The following is a 24,836-nucleotide window of genomic DNA, read 5'->3' as shown; positions in this document are numbered from 1 at the left end:
TAAAAGAATAAGGTCATGGTTTAAAAAAAAAAAAAATATATAGTGTACAACAATTCAGTCCTCTGTGACTCCATAGTGTCGTATCTCTGCATGTCCATCACACTGTGCAATCAGTTCTGCAAAAAGCAGCTCCACAGTCCATTTCTCTCGTCTTTAAGTTTCCATCTCAGGTTCCAAGGTCCGGATTTTCATTCACGCTGTCCACAGTCACATCCTCATTTTAAACCACGACATGTCTGCTTTTTGTTGAGGGGGGCAACTTCCTCCTTAGACTCTGCCCTTACAACCAGGCGACTGCTGTCTTTAAGGATGATTCAAAGGAGATTACGAAAGAGAGCGCCGCACAGCACATTGTCATAACACACACGCACACACATATATAGGTTTACAATGCAAAAAAAAAAAAAAAAAAAAATACAACATCTGCATCAAACAGGCTTTCAGAACCAAGAACATCAAGGTACTGTAGGTAAAAGAAACGGACCTGAACGGATTTCTCTTGATAAGAAGAACTGCGGTATCTTATTGGCATCTTTAATGCCTTCATGCAAGTTAAACACCATTATTTGGGTTTTACTGCCTTAACATGTGTTCTACATGATGTCTTATTCATGATGAATTGTGTGACTGTTCCAGTACTAGTGGAATGGTTTAGAAAAGGATCAGCCAATGCACTGGTTTGTCAATGAAATGCGCTGACAAGAGGCTTATTTTACACTGGCCTCGACGTGATTGTGTGCAACATTTTGCAAGAACACAAAAATAAATACATGTATCTTTTTGCCTCTCCAAAATTTACAGGATTACGATGTTCTTTTGATATACACATTGTTAGTCGGTACCTTTTGTCCAATGGGGGTGCAATATATAGCTCTACAGGTATGTTGAAATTTTTAACAAAATGCGCACACCGTATCTTTTAGTAATGAAATGGTCTACGGCCACTATGAGCGTCAGATCATCTTTACATACAGTACATTATATCAGGAAATAAAAGTGTAACACTGCAACCACAGCTTCCCCCAGCTGTCAGGAGGAAAAGCTCAAAATCCACATCACTCGAGGCAAATAATTAAAAAAACAAAAACAGTGCAGAAAGCACCACTGTGGAGATCTGCGTTTGATCGTCAGATGGACATCAAGTGGTTGGCGCCATCGACTCACGGTAAGCTTTTGCTCTTATCGGCGTAACATGCATGAGAGCAGCTGGCAGCTGTGGTCTATGTTCAGTGCGCGTCTGCTTTGATTTGATAACCTCTGGACTCAACGTAATATTCGCTAAAAAAATAAAACTATTAAAATACAGGCATATGGAACAAACAACAATCCCCACCTACTCCTGGTAACCTGAAAATCAACATGGATGCATACATCATATGTACTTGATGAAGGTAAACAACATCCACAAAGAAGAGAAAGATAAACGTTTGACCCTACCGACAGAATCGACAGCTCTGACCTCCAGGCAGCAGTCCAAAACAAAGTTTGATGTTGAAGACGTTCGACAAGATCCGCAACATCACACATGGAAAAATTAGAAAAATAGACCTATTCGTTGACGTTAAAGAGGAAAGAAGAAAAACACAGGACAAAAAAGGGGGGAAAAAACAAACAAACAAGAAAACGGGGGTCAGATGGAGTAAAGAGAAAAGGGAAGGTGATGGGTGATTGATATTTGGATACTGTAAATGGGAGGGGAGGACTGAGGCAGGCAGACGGACGTGGCCACGGACTGTGTTCACTGACTCTCGTCCAGCGGTCCCGTCAGTGTGTCGATGCTGCTGCTGTCTGTGTCCGAGGCTAAGGTGTGCTCCGTGGACATGGACGAGATGTCATTGGCTGATGAGGACTGTGAGGCCGAACCTGACACCACATCTGATGGATGACACGAGGTTTAGGTAAGTGTACAAGTAAGAATAACATTTAGAGTTAATGCAGTGCATCTCCTATATATTTTTGTGGGACTACGACGACATATTACAGGGAACCGGTTTTAGGCTAAAGCTAATTATGCTTTGACACCTCTCCTTACAGCAGTTAGGTGACCAGTGCTGTACGTACTGTACCTGAGCAGTCTTCTTTCATCAGTCCATTCTTGTTCCTCTCTTCCCAATCCATCACCTCTTCATAAATGAGTTCTGTAAAAAGGCAGATGCAATGTTAGGTGCTCTCAGTCTGCATTCACAATTGGGTTGCAACTTAATGAGATTTTCACGCAAGAATTACCATCTAAAAAATATCACAGTTTCACAGTATTACACTGCTATCACTATTATCGTTATTACTGTTAACTGCTAAATGAAAAACATCAGCTGTGAGCTTTCAAAATAATGTCCCATGATTATTAAAAATTCACGCTTACTGTAGGTACGCAACAGCACAACCAAACTGTCTGTACCTTTTATTCACACACACACTCACATATGCTGTCAGCCAGAAAGTGAAATTATTTACAATTCTTGCTTGACATACAACTTCAATTTCTCAATAGTCTGAGGTCCCTGTTGCCGTATTTTGTGCTTCATATCGTGTCACACATTTTCAATAGGAGGTCACACACATTCAGAATATGGCTCGGTGGAATAAACAGGGACGTCCCTGAAAAAGATGTTATCTGGATGGTAGCATATGTTACTCCAAAACCTGTATGTAACCCATGATGCCATGGGGCACTAACACACACCCACAGCACTGGTCACAGATGCTGGCTTTTGAACTTTGTGCTGGTAACAATCTGGATGGTCCTTTTCCACTTTAACCCAGAGGACACTATGTCCATAATTTCCAAAGCAATTTAAAGTGTGATCTTGTCAGACCACAGCACACTTTCCCACCTTGTGTCAGTCCATCTCAGATGAGATTGGATCCAGGGAAGTTGTTGACATTTCTGGGTGTTGGTAAATGGCTTTTCTTTCGCATGGTAGAGTCTTAACTTGCATTTGTAGGTGCATCCACAAACTGTGTTTACCGACATTGGTTTTCCAAGGTGTTTCCAAGCCCATGTAGTTATAGGCTTTATACAATCTTGTTAGTTTTTCATGCAGTGAAGCCTGAGAGACTGAAGGTCACGGGCATTCAATATTGGTTTTCAGCTTTGCCCCTGACGTGCAGATATTTCTCTGGATTCTCTGAATGTTTTGATGATATATGAACTGTGGATGGTAAAATCTATAAATTCCTGCAATTGTGCATCAAGAAAGGCTGTTCTTACACTGGAGGACTGTATGGCCACACAGTTTTTTGTGTCCGTCATTGCTTATGAACAACTGGGCCTTTGAGGATGCCATTTTCTTACCCAATAATAACACCTTAATCTGTAATTAATTAATCTGTTTACCTGTGGAACGTTTCAGAATGAATTCAGAATGAGTGTGTATTTCACAAAAAACAATAAAGTTCATCAGTCTGAACATTAAACATATCTTGTCTCTGTGCTGTATTCAATTGAATATAGGTCAAAAAAGGTTTGCAAATCATTGCATTGTGTTTCTCTTTACATTTTACACAGCGTTCCAGCCATAAATGTACAGGGAATTCTGTGCTCATTGTATCAGCTCTCAGAAATGTCATTTAGTTAGGATCAGTCTGCTGTAACTTTATAATCTAAATGTAAAGAAAGTGAAGCTGCACTGCTGATAGATTTCCCTAGAGGGCAGTGCATCCTACCTTTCCACTGCTCGATGGTGTGCTCCCTCTCCTCCAGCTGCTTATCTGAAATCTGGGGAGGAGGCTGTGAAACAAAGAGAAATGCATATAAATATCAGCAAGGTCACACACAGCCAGCTGCTGCACTGGTAAAGAGAACCACCACTGGAACAGTCTCCTCACCGCGTCGGCCTCTCCTGGGTCGTACCACACGTGAATGTACGGGTGATTGAGGGCTTCTTCTACGGAGATGCGGCATTCGGGATCAATGACCAGCATTTTGGACAGCAGGTCCCTTGCTTGACCCGCTGTTATGGCAACAGAGGAAGGGCAGTGTTACTATGGAAACAGGCCCATGACATCATTTAAGCGGTCCTCATAAGAACTGATTACTTCCCCTTGCGGTGTTGGGCAGCATCTCTGGAAATGTCAAGATCTGTTCTCTTGTTTCAATGATATGATCTCTAACTCTAAATGCCACAGAGGAGAGCAGAGAAACTTTTGACCTGCATGGTCATTCTCTAAACTAGTTGTATAAGGGATCCAGTTTTCAGTCTCTGTGCCCCTCTAATTTTGTTGGGAAATGTCTTGTTACATCATCAGTGTACTGCAGGCAAATGCCTCTGACTAAACTCTATGGTACATGGTACTGTCCCTAAAAAGACTTTATTTTAAAAACCATGAAACTGGACAAAAGGTAAAATATCTATGCAAGGAAACTGCAACTATATGCATTTAAATTTGTATTTTTGTTTTCTTACTCTTTAGTTTGTCATGTTCTGAGTCAGAGGGAAAGGCCCAGTCTGGGAAAAGCTCGGCAAAGCTGACACCAGGATACTGCGGCTTGTTCATCACATAGTTCCTCACGGTCTCCATCAGTCGGTTCATGAACTCCAGACTGGGCGTGCCCAGAACCTCAATCACCTTATTCCACTGGTCGATGTCTGGACAACACGCTTGTTAAGGGAAACTTAGCTGCAATATGTGCATATGCACGTGTCAGAAAATTAAAGGAACATTTGATAAGGCACAGAATCAAGAGACACATACATGAAATGGATGCACGTTACATAACATATAAATATCCAAACAAGACAAAAGGTAGGCTCTAATTATGCACACTGGTGCTTTGAGCTAAATGCTAACATTAGCATGCTAACATGCTCACAATGATGATGATGTTATGCAGGTATAATATTTACCTTGTCAACCATCTGTCGTTAGCATGTTAGCTTGCAAATATTTGCCAATGAGCCCAAAACAATGTTGTTAGCTTGGCGGGTATTTGGTCATAAACCAAAGTATGAGCTGGAACCTGACGATGGTTCTAGATTACCAACGTCATCTTAACAGGGTTCCTACAGCTTAAGGTAAGTTAGATTTAAGACTTTTTAAATGACAAATGTAGTGAAATTTACGACGAATTTTACAGCAAGAAAAAAAAGGTTACTGTTACTTAGGGTTTGGGACCATTTTACTCAAATGCTTTTTATAACATAAAGCTTGACTCTTCTGTCTCGGATGGGAGACAACGGTAGAACAGAACTAGGAAATACCTTTTGTTTCTTGGCGGGCTTTCTGTGGGATTCCACTGCCTTAATTCCCATCGTGCTAAGTTTGGAAAACTTTTTGCATAAAATAAATGTAGCCTGTTTCGGCCATGTTGCAAAATCTTGATTAAATAGCCAGCTTTCCTTAAATTTGCTCTTCCTCAGGTTGTCTAGGGCACAGTGATGGCTAGCTGGCAGACAGTGGATCATCTGCTCTGAGCATCCCAGCCGGAAACAACATATAAGTGTTGTTGCTTCTGCTATCCAGATCTGCACAAACCCTACTTCCCTACATCCCTTAGAATTTTTAAACCTTTTGAGAGATTGATTCAAGATGTTTTAATACCAATTAAGGCCTAATTTTTACATGAACGCATTCAAAGCCTTTCGAGACTTTCTAAGGATCTGTGGAAACCCTGTATCATTCATTTAATTTCATGGCAATCTATCCAATAGTTGTTAAGACTTTTTAAAACACTAAAAATATAGATATGCACATTAGGCCAACCTGCTGTTTTACAATCGCAGTGAAAGGCTATTACTTCCCTAGTTGAAAAGCAATCTATCCTTGAATCCTGCTGCGCCCTGCGTCCATTCTCAGCTACTCAGGTGTAAATGGTGCCACTGAAAGGAGCCAGTGAGTGAAGAGGTGACCAAACCCATTAGAAACAGAAACAGCCAATATAAATGCAAATGACTTGAATTGCTTCGATTTGATTTCCTCTATCAATTAAGGGGATTATCGCCATCTGAAAAACAACTCCACAGATCAATAATAATCGTCGAAGAGGGCAGGAAACACACAAAGCGTTCTGATTAAATTGGAGTGAGTTGGAAATCTTGAGTGGTTCTATTCAACAGATTACATTTAGAGGACATAACTGGGAAATGTCTGGGAGAGTGTGCGTGGGAGAACTATAAGACAACTGTGAAGACAAATGAAATACTTTGTGTTAAATGGAGGTTTGATGGAGGGTGAAAGATGGACAAAGTGGAACGACGACAGTGACTGAGAGAGCGGTGAAGGATACGGTCGGTACCCTGGAAGATGACGCTGCCCTTCACCATCTCTCCCATGATGCACCCCACTGACCAGATGTCCACTGGGAACAGAGAACAAAAGCAAACATAAATACACACACAGACACGCACAGAAAATCTATCAAACAATGACCACGTGATATCAACCACATAATATAATGCACATTAAATATACAGTACGACGACACGTCAGATGTTGCCAGATGAACCACATGCTCCAAACACTGACATGCAGAACACTAGCTCTCGTTATTTTTGTCCATCCTCTGGCTGTGTCACGGCCTGATGCTTTCATCATATCCATCTTGAGGCTGGCTTTCTTCTTCTCTCTCTGGCTTGGAAACCAGACGTAGCCTTCCAGGCCTTTCTCCTCGCCTCTGCAGCTCTGCTTATCAGTTTACACAGCTGTTGCTCTCTTCATCACTTTCCCTGTGTGTGCGCTTAGCAGAGTAGGATGTATGCAGTTTGTCTGTCTCTCTCTCTCTCTCTCTCTCAGAGTTGTTTGCTTTAGAGCCGTGCATATGTGGCAGTCATTAGCAGCCATTAACTCCCCTCTTCCTTCTATTTCAGTTTCACTGAAGCTGAAAGGTCTGTGTGCTCTGCTAACTTGCCCAGATAATCCAGACCATTTTAGGTAAAGTCTGCAAGCACAATGCATATATCGCACATTTATACTTTGGACAGGTTACACTATTCATTTTGACTGCTTTAACAGGGTAGTTATGCTGATGACTGGGCAAACAGGCTTTCCTAAAAGCCGATTACTTCCTGTTCCTAATCCTACCTCTATATGATGTCTCATGTTTCATGCATCATCTTGTAATTAAGCTAGTTTAGAAAAGATACGAACAACTCCACCGTACTTTGTAGCACAAACTGACACTTGTAACTTACAATGGACCTATTGTAGACTTGCATGGCACACTGCAGCAACTGCTCTTGGCAGTAAAATGACTCTAAAAACTTAAACAAACTGAACAATTGATTTTTGTCCTTTTCTCTTACTGGGACATGCTCTAATGAGCTAAATAAACAATTCCTGATTTGAAAAGCGACAGCATATATGTCCCCTGAGGCTCTTCTGCCTCCACTGAGAAAAACTGAAAAGACTGAAAAGGAGTCAAACAGGGAAGGATACAGTCCTTTCCAGGAAAGAGGACTTTGTGAGAGATCATTTCAGCCATTATGCAGCCAACCGACCACAGGTCCACTGTAGCAGAGCAATGCCATGGTAGGGACATTCAGTGTCATCATCAATAACAGATAAACACAAATTAAATAAAGCTGCAAGCAGCGTCCAAACACACTGTCCGACATATGTGCACTCTACAGTTTTCGGAGCCACAGAGTGTGAACAGTAGGGTTGGGTACTCTTCATGTTTAAACCAATACTGGTACCTGTAGCTGGAATTCAGTACCAGTGCCCAACAGTGCCTTTTTTATCTTCACTGTAATGACAAAAATATCATTTCTGAAGAAGCTGCAGCAGTGACGTAGCAGACTAAAAATCAATTCTGCTCCTCTACTCTTGCCTAATCACACAGAGCTAATCTTCTGTTTCTGTCTGTCTATCTGCTGGTGTGTGTGTGTCTGCTTGTCTAGCAGTGATACTAGGCTATTACTAAAATACTAAAGAAAAGAAAATAGACCAGACGGCGGAACTATCGTGGCAGATCTGCACTGCAGTGATAGTTTTGACATGCTGGGAAGCCGACGGAGCTGCCCACGGAGCTGCCCACGAAGCTGCCCACGGAGCTGCCCATGGAGCTGCCCACGGAGCTGCCCATGGTGCTGCCCATGGAGCTGCCCACGGAGCAGCCAACGAGCTCTGTGGGCAGTTTCCCAGCTTCTGGGCACTTCCGCCTCCTGTCTTAACCCAGCATTCTCACTCAGATGTGCTCTACAGTACCGAACTATGGCACATATGGAGTTAACATGAATCTGTACTTGTTACCATCAGCCGAATTCGGTCACTACCCTTAAAAGTACCCAAGTCGGTACCCAACCCTAGTGAACAGATTGCACAGCAGAAGAAGAAACAGGAGGATGCACATAGTAAGGTTTGTTAGCTGGCTTTGAACCAGTGACCCTGAAGTCACAGGTTATTTGTCTTCAGGACACCTCAGTCTTTTTGACAGCAGTCGACACTAAATACTGACTGAATTCTACGTACAATCAGGTTACTTACTCTCCTGGACATTACCAATTACCCATGTGCTTGTCAGTTTGTCATAGTGACACTGAAAAAGGTTAACCTTTTGGGACTTTTTATGCCTTTTCTACTAAGTCAACAGAGGAGAAATGACTGAAAGTCAGGAGGAGAGAGATGGGGAATGACATTTAACAAAGGTCCCCTTTCGGATTCACAGACCTTACAGTTCACAATCAGTTACATATCTGCTAAACTACCTCCTGTACTGGGTGTCTTTGCTCCTGCAGGCTGATTTATAATATAACAGAGGTCTACAAGAATTGATGGAGCAGAGAGTTTGAATACTCACTGAAGTTTCACATTTACAGATAAAAATCTAAAATAAATTAGGTGTGACTGTGATCAAAAAAGTAATGTTGGGGTGTCGGTGGCTTAGTGGTTAGAGCAGGCGTCTCATGTACAAAGGCTCAGTCCTTGCTGCAGCGGCTGTGGATTTGCCTCCAGCCTGTGGCCCTTTGATATGTGTCATCCCCCCTCTCAGGAAGAAGAGAAGAGAAGCCTCTTGGACCGTGGTGGTGATTTCTGATAGGTTTTGTATTGCTACATTTTAATAACTCACTAATAAAAACCACCCACTTTGATCAATCAAAAATAAGTTTAATCTGCTGACTGGGACATGACCGTAGACCATGTCATTTTAAATTACAGAAAAACAATCTGTTTTTTGAATGTCCCAGGATACAGGCTCAGAGCTGACATCTGGTCAAGTGCACCAAATATGGTCTCAATAGCTTAAACAAACTCTGATTCACTGTAGTATATGCAAAATGGACCTTATCAACTCAACTTTAAACATGCATGTACGACTAATAATAATCCGCTCCAAGCTGGTTCCAGCCCCTGTGGTGCTTGGATCTCTAATAACCAGCTAGAGCCTGACTAATACTGGATCAAAGACTTGTGACTGTGCACTTATTATTCTTAACAGCCTGCACCATCTGTTCAGCTGTGATGTGCTTCTTTGTTTACTCCAATGCTGCTGTGTACTGTAAACAATCGAGTCTGTTGGACAAACGATGTAATGATGACACTGTTTCTTAATTACCGCATGCTGTCCTCTGCGTTATGTGCTATAATATCGTTTGTGCACTAGCTGACATACATGTGAGATTCAAACAAACGTATGATAAGCAAATATCCACCAGTTATGATGGTGTATTGGACAAAGAAAAGAGTGTTAGTTGGTCGCAAGGATGAATAAGTGATGTAAGAAGGACGTGACCAGTTCCAGAGTTACTTCCTGTACACACGTGACAGTATTACATTGGTATATACTGCAATTTTAATCAAATTATCACAATACCTTTGTTGTTAGTAAATTTTAAGATAACTGTAGTGGGACAGAGCAGTGTTACATGATGATGTGATGGAAACAGTGGAGCTTAATTCCTTCATCTACCCCTCTCATTTTGGAGATATAGGAACCTTTGAAGCGTGTCCTTACCATTCTCCTTATACTTCATGCCCAGTATGACCTCTGGGGCGCGATAGTATCTGGTCACCACGTAGGGGGTCATCATGAAGTTGGTGCAGGCCGTCCGAGCCAGGCCAAAATCCAAGATCTTTAGAGTGCAGTCTGACTTCACCACAATGTTACTGGGCTTCAGGTCCTAAGGGGAGAGAAAATATATAACTCTATATAAACATATACACAAAAATACAACCCTCAAAGCATTTATTTCTATGGAGATGATAGCTGCAGAAATATTAGAGTGGATGCTAGTTATTTAGGAGAAACTTATTTTATTTAAAGGTGCTGTATATGCCATTCAGAACATTAATATAACAGAGAAACTACTATTTGCCGGGTAAAGATATAGTGGTCTCCTGAGCACAGAATGAAGTCACACACTGTATGTCCCGCAATCTGAGCTTCTCTGTCCAATATTATGGTACACAGTCTGGCTATGCACGCATGTTAATCCGTGTGAGTCTCTGTGAATGTATCATACTAGCTAGCAACTTGCCACCACTCTGCACTGCGCTCATACAACGGTTAACACTGATAACGCCTTCCTGAATCACAGTGGTGGAATAGTGTTGCACTACAGGCAAAAACTGGCACCATTTGCTGCTAGCCGTTGTCTTAGCAACCTCCATGTTAAGAGCCATGTGCAGACAATCCTGGAATCATAGATATGCTCTGAATATCACATACAGCTCCTTTAAACAATTGGTCCAAATTGGTTTAAGACCTCCACATTCCTTCAGAATTCACAAGGTACTACTATGAATAACTCTAAACAAGCAGATATTCTTTAAAAATTCACATTTTCTAAAGTCACATTTTTACATAGCAATAAATATTTAGGACTGGATACTTGATTAAATGGCTAATTAATGAGCAAATTACCACCAGCTGCAAAATCTGCCATCCGGTGGTGCCTCATAGCAGTGATGTGTACGTATTCTCCACAGTGTGCAAGTACACTGTGACATCATTGGTGAGTGTGGTTACAGGTGCTTCTGAAACCCTGCTTGTCAGTCTGATATTAAAGGGACAGTTCACCCCAAGGTCAAAAACACCTTACCTATTGCCTGTAGTGTTATTTATTAATCTAGTTTATTTGGTGTAGCTGCAGAGGGTTGGAGATATCGGCCGTAGAGATGTCTGACTTCTCTCTAATATCATGGTACGATGATTGTCTCAAAAAATATCGTGGTTTCATGGTATCACGGTAGTGATTTAGTTGAACAAATGTTTTATTACTATATTTAAAAACTTAAACCATTATCGCGATGAAAGTGTGTGTACTTTTTTCAGTACTGTAGATAAACAAATATCCACAATATGCAACCCTCACTCTTCATATCACAGTATACCTTGAGACCAGTATACTGCTGCAACCCTAGTTCCATTACACTGGAGAGACATCTCTATGGCTGATATCTCCATCACTTGGCAACTCACACCATAAAATTAATAAATAGTATTCAGGAAAGAGGAATATATGTGTCATTGATTTTGGGGTGAAGTGTCCCTTACTGTCTTATTAACATATAGCCCACAGCACAATCATTCCTTGTTGTTACCCTGTGGATGATGCCAGCAGAGTGCAGGTGCCTGATGCCACAGAGGATCTGGTAGAGCAGATACGACATCCTCTCATGGTCCAGGTCCATGTGGATCACCTGGCATAGGCTGGCATCCATCAGCTCCATCACCAGATACCTAAAAGCCAAGGAAGGGTTGGAAAGGAGTGAAGCAGAAACACAAAATGGCAGAGTGGTAGATAAGAGACGCAATGGATAAGAGATAATAAGTGAAGCAGTCAGTAAGAAGAGGCCGAAAAGGTAGTAAAGGGGTTCATAAAGGGACGGTGACAAACTCCAGGAAGAAATTAAAGCTGAGAGAGCATATAAAAGCTACTCAGTACAATAGAAGACAGGTAGATAGAGGGATGCTAGTTAAATGCTAGCTTCAGCTAAAATCTTGCTAAAGCACAGAGTGGATTGCTGCAGCCCGAAAAGACTCCACTGCCACTCACAGGTCCTGGAATTCCTCCAGGGACTTCTGAGGCGTGAACACATTGATCAGACGGATGATCTGCAAGCAGAGAGACAGGCCATTAGTCCACTCTTTTACTCTTCCATCTACGTCCACTTCACCGTGGAGAGTTAGCCAACTGAGGGCAGAGCACTCAAGTAGGTTTGTCTGGATTCTCTCATTCTGAGCAAGACATCACATTCACATTGCACCCTTTCTTTTTCCCCAAGTTTGTGCAGGACTTCAATATTCTTTTCAGAACAACACACAATTTAAGTCATTGTCTGCCAGTCATATTTCAGTCGTACTGTAAATCACATCAGCCAAAAAAAGAGAGGAAGGAATATAATTCTTAACTCAGACGTGTCTTAGTCTTACATTTTTGTGATTGACGCATTTAAGCAGCACCAGCTCCCTGTAGGCACGCTTAGCATGGGTCTGGTTCTGGAAGGGCCGACAGAGCTTTTTCACTGCCACAGGTATACCAAGGTCTGTATCTAGAGCAGAGCTGGTCACACATGGTATAGAGGAGGGAACAGACAGAGACAAAGATTATCAAGGAGGGCAAAAAAGACATCCTGCAGAGCAAAGCTGCTGGTTGCCTTGGCATTAATGTGATTTGAAAAAAGCTAGTTACGTGTCTTGTCATTTATCTTTTAAATTTAGGTTCAAGATAGGGCTGGGCGATATGGCCTAAAAAAAAAATCAGATTTTTTCACAAAAAATCTGATTCGGACCCCTTTGTTATGATACGGCAGTGTTTCCCCTACCATTATATTGGATCACAACAGAAGTCATTTAAGGTTACCCTTGCTATAGAACAGGTCTATACCTTGTCCTTTTATTAAACAAACTAAATAGCCTTATGTTACAGGCTGAGCCTGATGTGTGTGGCTTGTGTGTGTGTGTGTGTGTGTGTGTGTGTGTGTAGTTGATGTAGGAGGTATGAGACGTTAGCGCGCCGGGTGTGGAGTGTGACGTCAGACGGATGCGCCCCAGGAAGAAAGTGAGGCATGTGCTATGTTGTTTACATGGAGCAGCCACAGTGAAGAAGCCTACGCAGTTCTGCATGCTGTTTTTGAGTTATTTCCCTCTATGTACAAGTCAGACACTGATGAGAGAGGCTGTGCATCATCCCTGCAGTGCTGAAAATAAAGTGCCGTTCTTTAAGGCAGACGAAGTCCCATTGTTTATGTGTTGTTGCCACAACGAGCTAACACAAGCTAAAGGAGCTAATGGTCTTCGGAGGTCCCTTTACTACGGTTCGGGGGTCTGCCAGCTTGGCGTTGGTAACACTTATTTATCTTATTTACACAACGGCATGTCATTTATGTCCCTACACGGTGCGCGTCTAAAATCGCGCACAGCGGAGTTTGGCCCTGATGCGCGCACACGCACACCCACACACGCACACACACACACGCACACACACACACACACACACACACAGGTGAGCACACAAAAGCGCTGAAGAACTCGTTCCCTTTCTTGAGAACAAGTTCTTCCCCGCTCACTGCTATGTTGTTTGTGTATCAAGCACGCGAGGGTGAGGGGTGAGCCCACTCTGAACTACGTGAGCCCAGCGTGGAGCGGCGGTGGTGGATTTTAAATAGAAACTTGATTTTCATTAAAACAAATTGGCCTCAACTACAAATTTGAATTAATCGATAAAATCGATTTATCGCCCAGCCCTAGTTCAAGAGATTTTTTTTCTTTGCATTTTAGGGTCCAGACGCACCAAACCGACACTGAAGAACTAGTGCGTAGATGGCTAATTGTTGCATTGTCTCATATCACCTGTGTACCTGCCAAAAAGTTGAACTTCAACACAGCACAAAGACTACAGCCAAGTGCCAAATAGCACATACGTTCTGCGCCAGCATTATTCCAGCAGGCGGCAGTAGTCTGTATTTGTCCTTCAAAAAGGGAAACCAGAAGACCAATAGGATGAATTCAAGATGCTAGTTAGCCAGTTCGCACATTAACAATACGACCCAATGCTTACAAGAGCAAAGAATATTAACTGTGCATTAGCAAACAATAACACAAACAATTATGAACAGTTTCTGCTAAAGAAATGAATGGCTAAAAATACTCTTACCTCATATAACAAGTTTGTTTCAATCTTACAGTCTCTTGGCTTTGGCCATTTGTTTACTTTCCTCACTTCTATTTGTCTTCTCAAGCACTGAGCTGAAGTGCCAGTCACTGATTTCATTTACAGAAGGGCTTCACCACCTCCGACACTAATTCAACACGCAAAATCGGCCGAAAAACAGGCATCAGGGCTGACCAGTGCCAACTGTTCCAGATACACCGCAAAAACTAGGGCGAAGAACCAACAGCCCAACACTGACCGATGGCCATGTTCATTAAAAGCCACAATACAAAAATGTTGAACTGAAATAAAACATATGACAGTACTCAAAATTTTCAAAATTACCAAATGTGTTTGTCTAAATATTTGATCAAATTTGACCAAAATTATATATATCTAGCATATTCTCAATTAATGCAATGATGCAGCTAAAAAAAAAAAAAAGTGTTAGGTGCGAATATTTTACTCAATTAAACATCATATAGCTAACAAAGAGTGCGAACAAGTAAAGGCACTGACGTATCGGCTATCGGTCAAAGTTGGGCCGTTGGTGAGCATCTGCTGCCCTCGTCCGCGCTAGTTGGCCTATATTCCGCCAATTCATCATGGTAAATGAATGAAATCTTTCTGATTTGGCAGTTCAGCTCAGCGAACAAGGAGAGAAATAAAATGGAAGTGAGGAATGTAAACAAAGAGCTAAAGTCGTGAGGGAGTGAGGTAGAAATAAACTTGTTATTTGTCTTCAGGTCCTGAGCTCTTTAGCGGATACATTTTGTGTTATTGTTCACTGCTGCCTGGTATACACGCTCTGTTCTTTCAAAATTGCATTGTGTTGTTAATATGCTAACTGGCTAACTAGCATCAAGACGTTTTTCCAGTTTCCCTTTTTGGATGACGATTACAGACTACCCCAGTTTGGTAGTGGGCGGCTGGAGGTGTTTTTTGGCTCTATTCGATAAGGTATGTCCTCTCAGACAAGCATAGAAAATATATTTGTTGGCATCTGTTGATCATGTGCAACTTTTTGACCAAGACACAGTGACAAAAGGTCGCGCAGCGGAGGGCTCTCGTCGCCACTAGTTCTTCAACGTCTGCCTGGTTTGTCTGGGCCTTATCAAAGAATATAGAAAATGTGTCCCACTGCCAGACAATTGGAATAATGTCAACATTTCTAAATGGAAACTTTATCACTGCAGATACTTTTACTTGTCATAGTAAGAAAGCATAGCTGTTACTAATGTCATTAAGAATACATTACAAAAAGCACAACACCAGGAGCCTGAAACTGAAGAAGTTAAATGATATTCAGCCACCATCATTAATTTGATTATTTACATCTGTGCTTTTCTTGCTGTGACATGTCGAAACTGCCTGTGGTGAAAAAGGACTACTCTGGCCCACCACCAGCAGGACAAAAGTTTATTTTTAGTTTTACTTTGCTCAGTGGTTTAACTCAGAATATTAACTACACCCTGGGCTGGTGACGAAATCACTGAAATGCTAATAAAAGTGCAGCCTCTTACCAGACGATGCCCTGGGCCCCGGAGCCAATGGCGCGGAGCTGCTGGTAGCGCTTGAGTACAGTGAAGGTGGAGTCTCCCACCTGAACGCTGTAGAACTGGCCCTCCGCCTCACTCATCCTGCTGAACAGTCAGGACCACCAGCGCTGTCTACAGGGGGTCAACAAAGCACACAGAGGACAAAAAAAGAACAAAAGATAAACACCCAAACAGCATGCCTATACACAAAATCATCTATCTCCTAATGGTGGTACAGAATGGTAAACAATTTAAAGCGTGCTAATAGGCCTACGTCAGCATGATGAGGTTATTACGCTTATAAAAAGGAACCTGAAACCTTTTTTTCCAGTCCACTGAATCACTTAAATGATCCACGGTGAATGGCAGGGCCTAATATGGTTCCATCTGTCAGTCCCTGGCATCACTCGCTTCATTTTCAGCCCAGTCCCACAGCCAACCAATCTATGACTGCTTTCTGCCCAGTTTGTTCATCTGACAACGGTAACAGTGAATTGGAGCTGAAGTCGAGGCTGTAAATGTTTTGGTGTGTGTGTAGTGGAGAACAGAGGCAGCTGACAGCTTGGAGTTCCCGAGGCTCTCACTGCCATCTCTAAACTCATGCTGACACACTCATGCTCAGTAAACACATACATAACACACACACAGATGCAGGCAGTGTGAGGCTTAAACATGTTCATCATTCTTTGAACAGCATCCAGCTCTGCGACAAGTGTGTGTACAGCCATCAGCATGACATAAGCACATGGTAACTGATACATGTTGATGTTAACACGTGATGCATTAGTGTGTTCATAAGAAAATGTCAGTATTAGCATTGATTCCTCAGGCAGGAAGTGGAGGAGGAGTATTATTCTTGGCCAGGGTTTGTGCGTATGTGTGTGTGTGTGGGCGAGGGCCCACAATTGTGTAGCTATGCAACAGCGAGCAGTCATGGCTGTTTGTCATTCCTTCAGAAAACAGCCACAGGTTAAATGGAGTATGATATTTTAGCCTTGTCTGTTTGACAGGCAACAAGGACACAAACACTCGCTGGTTTTCATGGTCAGGGAGACAAAGCGCTAAAAAGAAAGCAGCAGTGGGGGAGAGGCTAGAATCGAATAGAGCCAAAAAACACCTCCAGCCGCGTGAATTATAAAAGCTACTCAGTCTCAGCTTTGACACTGTGACAGCATTACAAAGAGCTGAAGTGGGTGAGCAGTGAGCTACATCGGTAAGTAGACGTGGACCAACTGGCAGCTACAGACTTCACTGTTAGTGACCTTTAATATGAAATTATTAATGGAGAGAAGGAACACTGCACAATGTACATTATTACCAAATTAACTGACAGTGTATATCACTATCACTATTATATCCTAAGTAGTAGCAGTAGTATAATTATGGCTGGTGATTAAAGAAACAAATCTTAGTAGTCTTGAAGTTCAAACTTAAAGCTCTTATATTGGGATATGTGCTATTTCAAAAAATAAACGAGTTGTTAACAAATAAATTTTAAATTAATAAATTAATAAAACAAATATATTGTTGCAGCCAAGGATGATTAATTTTTCATAAATAAAAAAAAAAAAAACGTTGGCAAAATTAGTCTTAAAACTCTATGGCTTTTGTAGCAATTTTATAGAAAACATACAAATACTGTAGATGGTTTTATCAAAATATATTATTTGCTAAACATTTTATTCCTTCCCATTTTGTACACATACCGAGTTCCTACAGCTCAAGGCAAATTAGACATTTGAAAACTTCTTTTAAATGCCACTCATAATGAAATTTAAGACAAAAAAAAAGGCACGCCACTGATTACTTAGGGACAGTTTTGCTCACGTTTATTATATTAAACATCACTTTCTGGAGACATTTTGGATTCCACTGCCTTGATTTCAATTGTGCCAGTTTGAGCCTCATATGCATTGTCTTGTACCGGTTTTAGCCATGCCACGAAATCTTGGCTAAAGGGCCCATTTTTATTTGATCTGCACTTCCCCATGTCTTCCAGGGTACAGTTACAGCTAACTAGCAGACAGTGGATCCTCTGCTTCGTGCATTCATGCAAATAAGTTACTGGTTTTGCTATCTGATCTGCATGACATCAATGCAACAGGCATTCAGTAAATTATTTTCATAAAGTAGATGCTACCAATTATTTTGAGATTTTAGAACGCATAGTCAGGAAAAAAAGGATCCATAAAACCGTTCTCCCTGTGTCTTAGCATTTTAAGACTTTTGAAAGATTGATTTAAGCCATTTTAATACATTATTATGTGAAGAATTTAATGCCTTTTAAGACTTTTTAAGGATCTGCAGGAAATCTGATATAAATAAATGCAATATAACAGAAATTGGCAAAGACAGGAATTATAAACTATTGACAATATTGTCAGTAATAGTTTAATAATGTTTATCTAATGTTTATCTATAATAATGTTTATTTGCAATCTCCATTTTGACCCTTTTCTTTGTATGTATGATTGATGTTATTTAATAGAGGAGATATCTTCATAAGCAATTTTTGGCTTCTAACCTCTCCTACACAATATTTTAATTTATTTTTCCTGTATTTACTACGCATGTATGTGCTAATAAACTAAACTAAACTATCATGGTGCAGTTAAGTCTGTCACCATCGTCATTCAATCATTTCAATATTGATATGGTTAAATACTTAAATTAAAAAACAGTTAAATTAACTCCACAGTCTCTTGTCTGCCTCTTCAGACACACACATTAGCATATGCAACCACACATACGCAAACTTCTTCATCACCCAGTTCATCTTCATTACAACAACAATCATTTCCCTTGTTATTTTATGCATCATGTTGAGGTATTTCCCACTGTGTTTATGACTTCATTTGATTGTGTTATCTAATCCCACAGAGTCTCTGCTTTTCATCTTGTTTTTTTGTTTATGTCCTACATTGGTTTATTCTGAACAGTTTGTTTTTAAATCTCTCTTGGACATGCCATCTCTCTCGCTGTCTGTGTTGCTTTGTAAATGCATAAAGACTGGAGAAAAAAAAAAGGCTTTAGATGTAGTAGGTGTGGGTCTGCAACCACAAGCATTACTCAGATGAAAAATGAATCCTTCTCATCTCTATCTACTTTCTTCCTCTGCCTCCCCGGCTTTTTCTCCTCCTTGCGCGTCCAGCTGGCTCCCTCGCTACACCCAAAGGGAGAGCTGCAAAGACCTTTACTTTCTTTGTGCCTCGCTCACTATTTCCATTTTCCGTGGCTTTGTCTTTCTTTTATGCTCCTGACATTCCCTCACTCCTCTGCCCTTTCCTGGGCTTCTTCCATCTTCCCCGTGGCCTCGTCAAAGACATCCCCACCGAGGGACTGACAGATATTTTTTGATGAATATTTTTATCATGGCATGCGAGCAGAGCTTTTCCCGCTTGATTGCATAATTGTTTGAAATGCAGGTGCTGCAGAAACAACATGCTAGGGCCTTGGCTGTGCTTAATTTGAATAAAATTAAAGCTTCCCTTGACACGCAGGCAGCACGGATTTTAGGCCACAAATTTAACACAGCACATAAACACCTTGTGCAACAAATATCCCGCAACACCTTTCCCTCTGAGAAAAATACAGGCTCTGCTGTGTTAGCTTGGAGGCTGCCTTGGCTAACAGTGGCACTTTGATGTTTTTCTCCAGTATCTTTTTTACCTCAACGTCTGGTGCACTGATTCACAACACACACATCAAGCTAAGGAACACTATGAAGGGGCCATTAATCATAACCAAAACCCATTTCAGTTGCAGCAGGCACAGCGTATGTACGATCCTTCACTTGCTGCCAAGCTAGGCAGGACTATAGGCTAAATGCACAGTTGACTCAGCACAGATATATGGACACTGACAGGGAACAACTGAAGTGAGGGGAAAACTGCATGTAAGCTTTACAAAGGCAGACAGACACCAGCAGACACCTGTTATAGCTCTGGCCAGCAGGCATCGAGGAATTTGTTCAAATCAAAGGGGATTCGATTAGTGTAGATGAAAGTTAATGTTCCCAAGGGAAATCTAGGCCGTTGCAGGTCGGGTAAAAGTGGGACACATCAAACACGAATAGGATATAAAGACAGAAAGTATAAACAGGCTTAATTCAAAGCATTACTGACATTTAGAGAAGAAGTGATTATAGCATTAATCACAGCGGTACAATCACATTGCTTGATCTCATGATACAGGTAATACTGCAATATTCATGATCGTTATCTGCAACACATCATTCGGTAGAGGAAATCACACCAATACCACCAAAAAACAAAACAAAACAAAAAAAAAACACACAGATATCGCCAATCCTTGGGCAGATAATTAACAGTATAATAGTGATCACGGATTTGGCTTCCACAATTAATTAAACCTGATCAGTCACAATGTTAACTGCTGACTAAACTGCCAGCTTCTAAGGTACAGACTGCCTGATCATTGACGTTTCTTCAGAGAACGCTGTAATTAACCAGTCTGTGCTTCCCAAACATCATTAAGGCTGCATGCAAGAGCACTTTCACGGCACAGACAGACTGCCAGTGTAATGTGACAGTGTTTTCCATGGAGGAATGATTTAGCTGGTTGCTTTCTCTTTGGGAACACTATTGATCGAATATATATAGTTTCTGAAGACGAATAAACTGTGGTTTTAATATTACAGAACATTCAAGTCAATTTTTATTTATAGCACCCAAAATAAATTATGCTCATTTGGCAGGCGTTTTGTCCAAAGCAGATTACATTTCCCAGTACGCACAGATCTGAAGCAACCTGGGGGTCAATATCTTGCTCTAGGACATTTCAGGTACACAATGGAAACCTGAGACCCAACCATTAAGGGCCTGTTTATACAGTTCCGTATATTTCTGAAAAAGGGTATTTATCTTTGCGTTGGCACCTATCATTTACACGTAACTGCCGTTTTTCTTGACGAAAACTGAGATTTTCAAAATGGCTTCCAAAGTGAAAGTTTTTAAAAAAAAATATCAGTTTCTATGGAGACGTGTAAACAGGATAGACGGAGATTTTGGAAAGCGATGACGTTGCAACCCAGTTCATGCATGCCCATTTGGCGCCCAGGAACCACAACAACAATGGCGGATGTATGCCAGGTTGTTTACGTTTTGTTAGCACTTTTGGGACTACTTACCAGCTGACAAATGAACTTAGCACTGCTGCATCAACAACACCGCTACATCGGCGCACATTTGTGCCAAATATTAGTGAGTGTATAGCAGCTAACTATGCTACATAAGGTTAAAATGTAGTTTATCATTGTTTTTATCACTACCGCCAAGAGGAAAACAAATCACTGTGCATGCCCAGAACATTCTTCTATAGTGTTTGACATATGGCGTATCGCCACCTACTGGCCTGGCATGCTAACTGCAGCAAAAAGCTGCCTTTTTTGCATTTTTGTGAATACAGGGATATCGTTTTCACAACTGATCGTGTAAACCCGGAATTTTTTTTTTTTTTTTTAAGGACTTACCTGTTCCACCAAGATACAAACTAGGAATGTTCCTAACGACCAATTTCCCTGACATTTTAACGGAGGTTCAAACTAAAACAGTGAAACTTTAGTCTGTAGGCTTAAACACTGCCCAGAAAAGTATCACGTATAAAGCCTTTGGAAATTCTTTAACTTCATATAACTAAATCAGATTTTAAATACCACCTAAATGTTTGGTACTTCGCACAGCGCATTATGATCATTGCGCATTATCCTACAAAACATTATAACAACTTACTAAACAAAAGTTACTCACATTTGTTGAAAACTATATTCTCTAGGAAGATAAATCTTTAGGAAACCTGCCTCATTGTATCAACAACAGTAAGTTTAACAGTATGGTGTTTCTGGTGCTGACTTGCGAAGGCAGCAAAGTTTAATTGACAAGTTGACTAATTGTACACATCCCTATTAGGAACTGAGCTACAGTCGCCCCAAAGTCAACCAAAACAGTTGCAATTCTCACATTTGCCTGAACTGTGGGGTCTTAATCAATCGATTAGTGTTTCTTTATTAAAAAATATCCTGCTTTAAGCTTGACTGAGTTTCAGGTAACTGAGATAAGTGCACAACATTTAGGGCTAACTGGAATACTTCGAGGATTTGATCATTGCCATGGTAATCAACATTCAAATCTGTACTCAAATGCTCTGTTTTTATACACACACACGTATATTCATTTTAAAAATGCATTACCATCACCAAAATTTCCAGACCGTCTATAAATTAAGAAATAGTGATAAAATATTTAAACTTAGTAATAGTTTTGTGACTCAGCTCTGCTCTCATCTAATGTCAGTCACTTTTTTCTAGATATTATAGCTAATGTTACAGCAACCTGCATGCTAACAAAGTGGCTAATTGCCACATTATTTTAGGTGAATCGACTGAAAACTGGTGTTCAAAAAAAAAAAAAAAAATCCAATTTATGTACTTGTCTCTCCCCGAAGCTTTGATTGAGCGTGGATATTTGTCACTGAAGCTCCAATAGCCACGTGTGGTGTCATATTTGCCACTATTCAAATATTAAACTGATAAAGATGACCTCAGAGAAAACAAAACAATGTTAAAATAACACAATGCCTCAATAAGGCAAGACAGTATGTTGCCAGGGTGCTGAAAGCGTATGGCAAGAGACATAATGTTATGTGCATTAGTATGTGTCACCTTCTTATTATTTAGAATAAATATGAATTAAAAGATGACAGGCAAGCATAATGCTCTCTTTTTCATTGCCCCTTAAAATCCATAGTTTAAAAGGCATGTAATTCATGACTTATTATATCAAGAAGTTGATAAGAAAAGTGACCTTCACCATCCTCATCCCAAGCTCATCATGACTGTCCAGTTCAGTCCAGGGCAGCCTTGGGGTCCGCTGTGGCCTTGGCTCTCAGTTGGGAGCTGGATGGGAGTCAGTGAGCTGGCTATGATATCAGATTAGCATGGCCTGAAGCCTCAGTATCTCATCCTGATGTGGCAGAGTTATAAAACACACACAGGGGCGGGTAAAACTACATCCAGGCTGCTGCTGCACCAGAGATGTCTGCTAGGGGTGTAAAACCAGTCTCTTGAAGAGGATGAGGTGACACTAAAAATGTGTTAATGGGAAGAAGGTGACACATGTGTTGCTCTTGACACAATCTTGTCATCCCTTCACGTGTGTACTATCCTGCACTCATTGTGTATGATCCCACTGACTAACACAACCCATACCAACCTGTTTCTGCTTTGACATGCTTCAGATTTTAGACATGACAGATTAATCCCAACATGTACACATGGTGAATGATCTGTTGACACGCTGAAACCTGCCTCTGACATACCATGCCAAATAAAATATAGCACCAGCGTTAGCTTTCATCACATCTACACCTGTTTTGTGGCAACTGAGGTATTGGTTTGAAAACCTGAGCATAGTCGGCCTATATAAATGTCATTTATTTGGCTCAGAGTGGGTCCAGGGGGAAGCTACGTACACTGACAACCTTATGTTGTAATACAAAATGGGTGTAAAGCTGAGAATCTTCACGATTTCCTCAAGCAGCATGCCTACTCTAAAGTACACACAGATACACACACACACACAAAGGTATGAAGTCACCCGTGTATGACACACCGCGGCCGCAGCACCGCTGGCACTCGGCGGTTTAACACAGTCAGAAACGGTCGGTTCACGCAGCCTTAGCCACGCTAGCATAAACACCGGTAATATTCACGTTACGTTTGCTCGGTTATAAAGTTACCCAGGCCTACACTGCTCGTCTTTATCACTTCTGTCGGAAGCAATGCGGTAGTCGGGCCGGGGCTGAACTGAAAGCTCTGACGGACCAACGGACGGGAGAGGAGGCGGCAGCGGCGGCGGCAGCAGCCGCAGCGAGACCTACCTTCTCCCTTCGCCGCTCCCAGGGCACTCCCATGCATCGAAAACACCGATGAAACACTCTCCCGGTCTCTCAGACACAAGCAAGGCTCGGGAAAGTTCAGGAGAACGGGCTGTCACGACAGATAGACCTTCCTCCGGTTCCTAGCTAACTCCAGCGGCAGCGCGGAGGGACGGGGTGCGGAGGGAGGGAAGGAGGGAGGGAGCGCCACAACAAGCACAGAGCGGGCATGCGGGTGACGTCATCGCGCAGAGTTTACGTGGGCGCAAACTCTTTTTTTTTTCCTCAACAGGAACTTTGTGGAAAAACTTTTTGTTCTCAATAATAATGATTAAATATCGGTATAAGAGCTATATCATAAATAATCATATCCTTTTCTAAAAAATAAGAATAAATAATATTATTTCAAAATACAAAATAAGTCTACCCCAAAGTATAAAAAGTGAAAGTACACAATCATACATATAATGTTGTGTTGTTATTACTAATACATTAACGTGTAAGTATTATTCCATAGCTGATAGAAGTGAAGCTAATTTCAACTATTTGCTTCATTAATGCCTCATAATTTCAAGATGGTAAAATGTAAGATACACTCACCAGCCACTTTATTAAACACCTGTTCCACTGTCCACTAAGCAAATATCTAATCGGCCAGTCACGTGGCAGCAACTCAAAGCATGTAGGCATGTAGACATGGTCGAGAGGACGTGCTGAAGTTCAAACTGAGCATCAGGATGGGGAAGAAAGGTGATTTAGTGACTCTGAATGTGGCATGGTTGTTGGCGCCAAACAGGATTTTCACACACAGTCATCTCTAGGGTTTACAGAGGATGGTCTGCAAAAGAGGAAATATCCAGTAAGCAGCAGTTCTCTGGGTGAAAATGCCTTGTTGATGCCAGAGGTCAGAGGAGAATGGCCAGACTGGTTCAAGATGATAGAAAGGCAACGGTAACTCAAATAACCACTCGTTACAACCAAGGTCTGCAGAAGACCATCTCTGAACCAACAACATGTCCAATCTTGAAGCAGATGGGCTACAGCAGCAGAAGACCACACCAGGTGCCACTGCTGTCAGTTAACAACATTATTTCAAATTATTTCTGCTGCCACATTCAGATGGTAGGGTCAGAATTTGGTGTAAACAACATGAAAGCATGGATCCATCCTGCCTTGTATCAACGGCTCAGGCTGGTGGTGGTGGTGTAATGGTGTGGGGGATATTTTCTTGGCACACTTTGGGCCCCTTGGTACCAACTGAGCATGGTTTAAACACCACAGCCTACCTGAGTATTGTTGCTGACCGTGTCCATCCCTTTATGACCACAGTGTACCCATCTTCTGATGGCTACTTCCAGCAGGATAACACACC

General features: G+C 41.5%; 1 protein-coding gene across 1 annotated transcript; it reads right to left on the bottom strand.

Annotated features, from left to right (window-relative positions):
- Nucleotides 1-394: 394 nt before the first annotated feature.
- Nucleotides 395-23,667, bottom strand: mapk9 (mitogen-activated protein kinase 9). The gene is made up of 12 exons (XM_049586041.1): nucleotides 23,468-23,667; nucleotides 15,557-15,703; nucleotides 12,314-12,443; nucleotides 11,937-11,995; nucleotides 11,482-11,620; nucleotides 9,893-10,058; nucleotides 6,227-6,298; nucleotides 4,407-4,589; nucleotides 3,829-3,953; nucleotides 3,667-3,730; nucleotides 2,067-2,138; nucleotides 395-1,875 (listed from the first exon to the last, which is right to left on the bottom strand). The coding sequence occupies exons 2-12, from the start codon at nucleotides 15,670-15,672 to the stop codon at nucleotides 1,739-1,741; spliced, it is 1,263 nt and encodes a 420-aa protein (XP_049441998.1). The 5' UTR covers nucleotides 15,673-15,703; nucleotides 23,468-23,667; the 3' UTR covers nucleotides 395-1,738.
- Between the last annotated feature and the right edge of the window lie 1,169 nt (nucleotides 23,668-24,836).

The sequence above is a fragment of the Epinephelus fuscoguttatus genome, linkage group LG9 (genome assembly GCF_011397635.1).
Source record: "Epinephelus fuscoguttatus linkage group LG9, E.fuscoguttatus.final_Chr_v1".
Classification (NCBI taxonomy): Eukaryota; Metazoa; Chordata; class Actinopteri; order Perciformes; family Serranidae; genus Epinephelus; species Epinephelus fuscoguttatus.
This window is presented reverse-complemented; position numbering and strand designations above follow the sequence as displayed.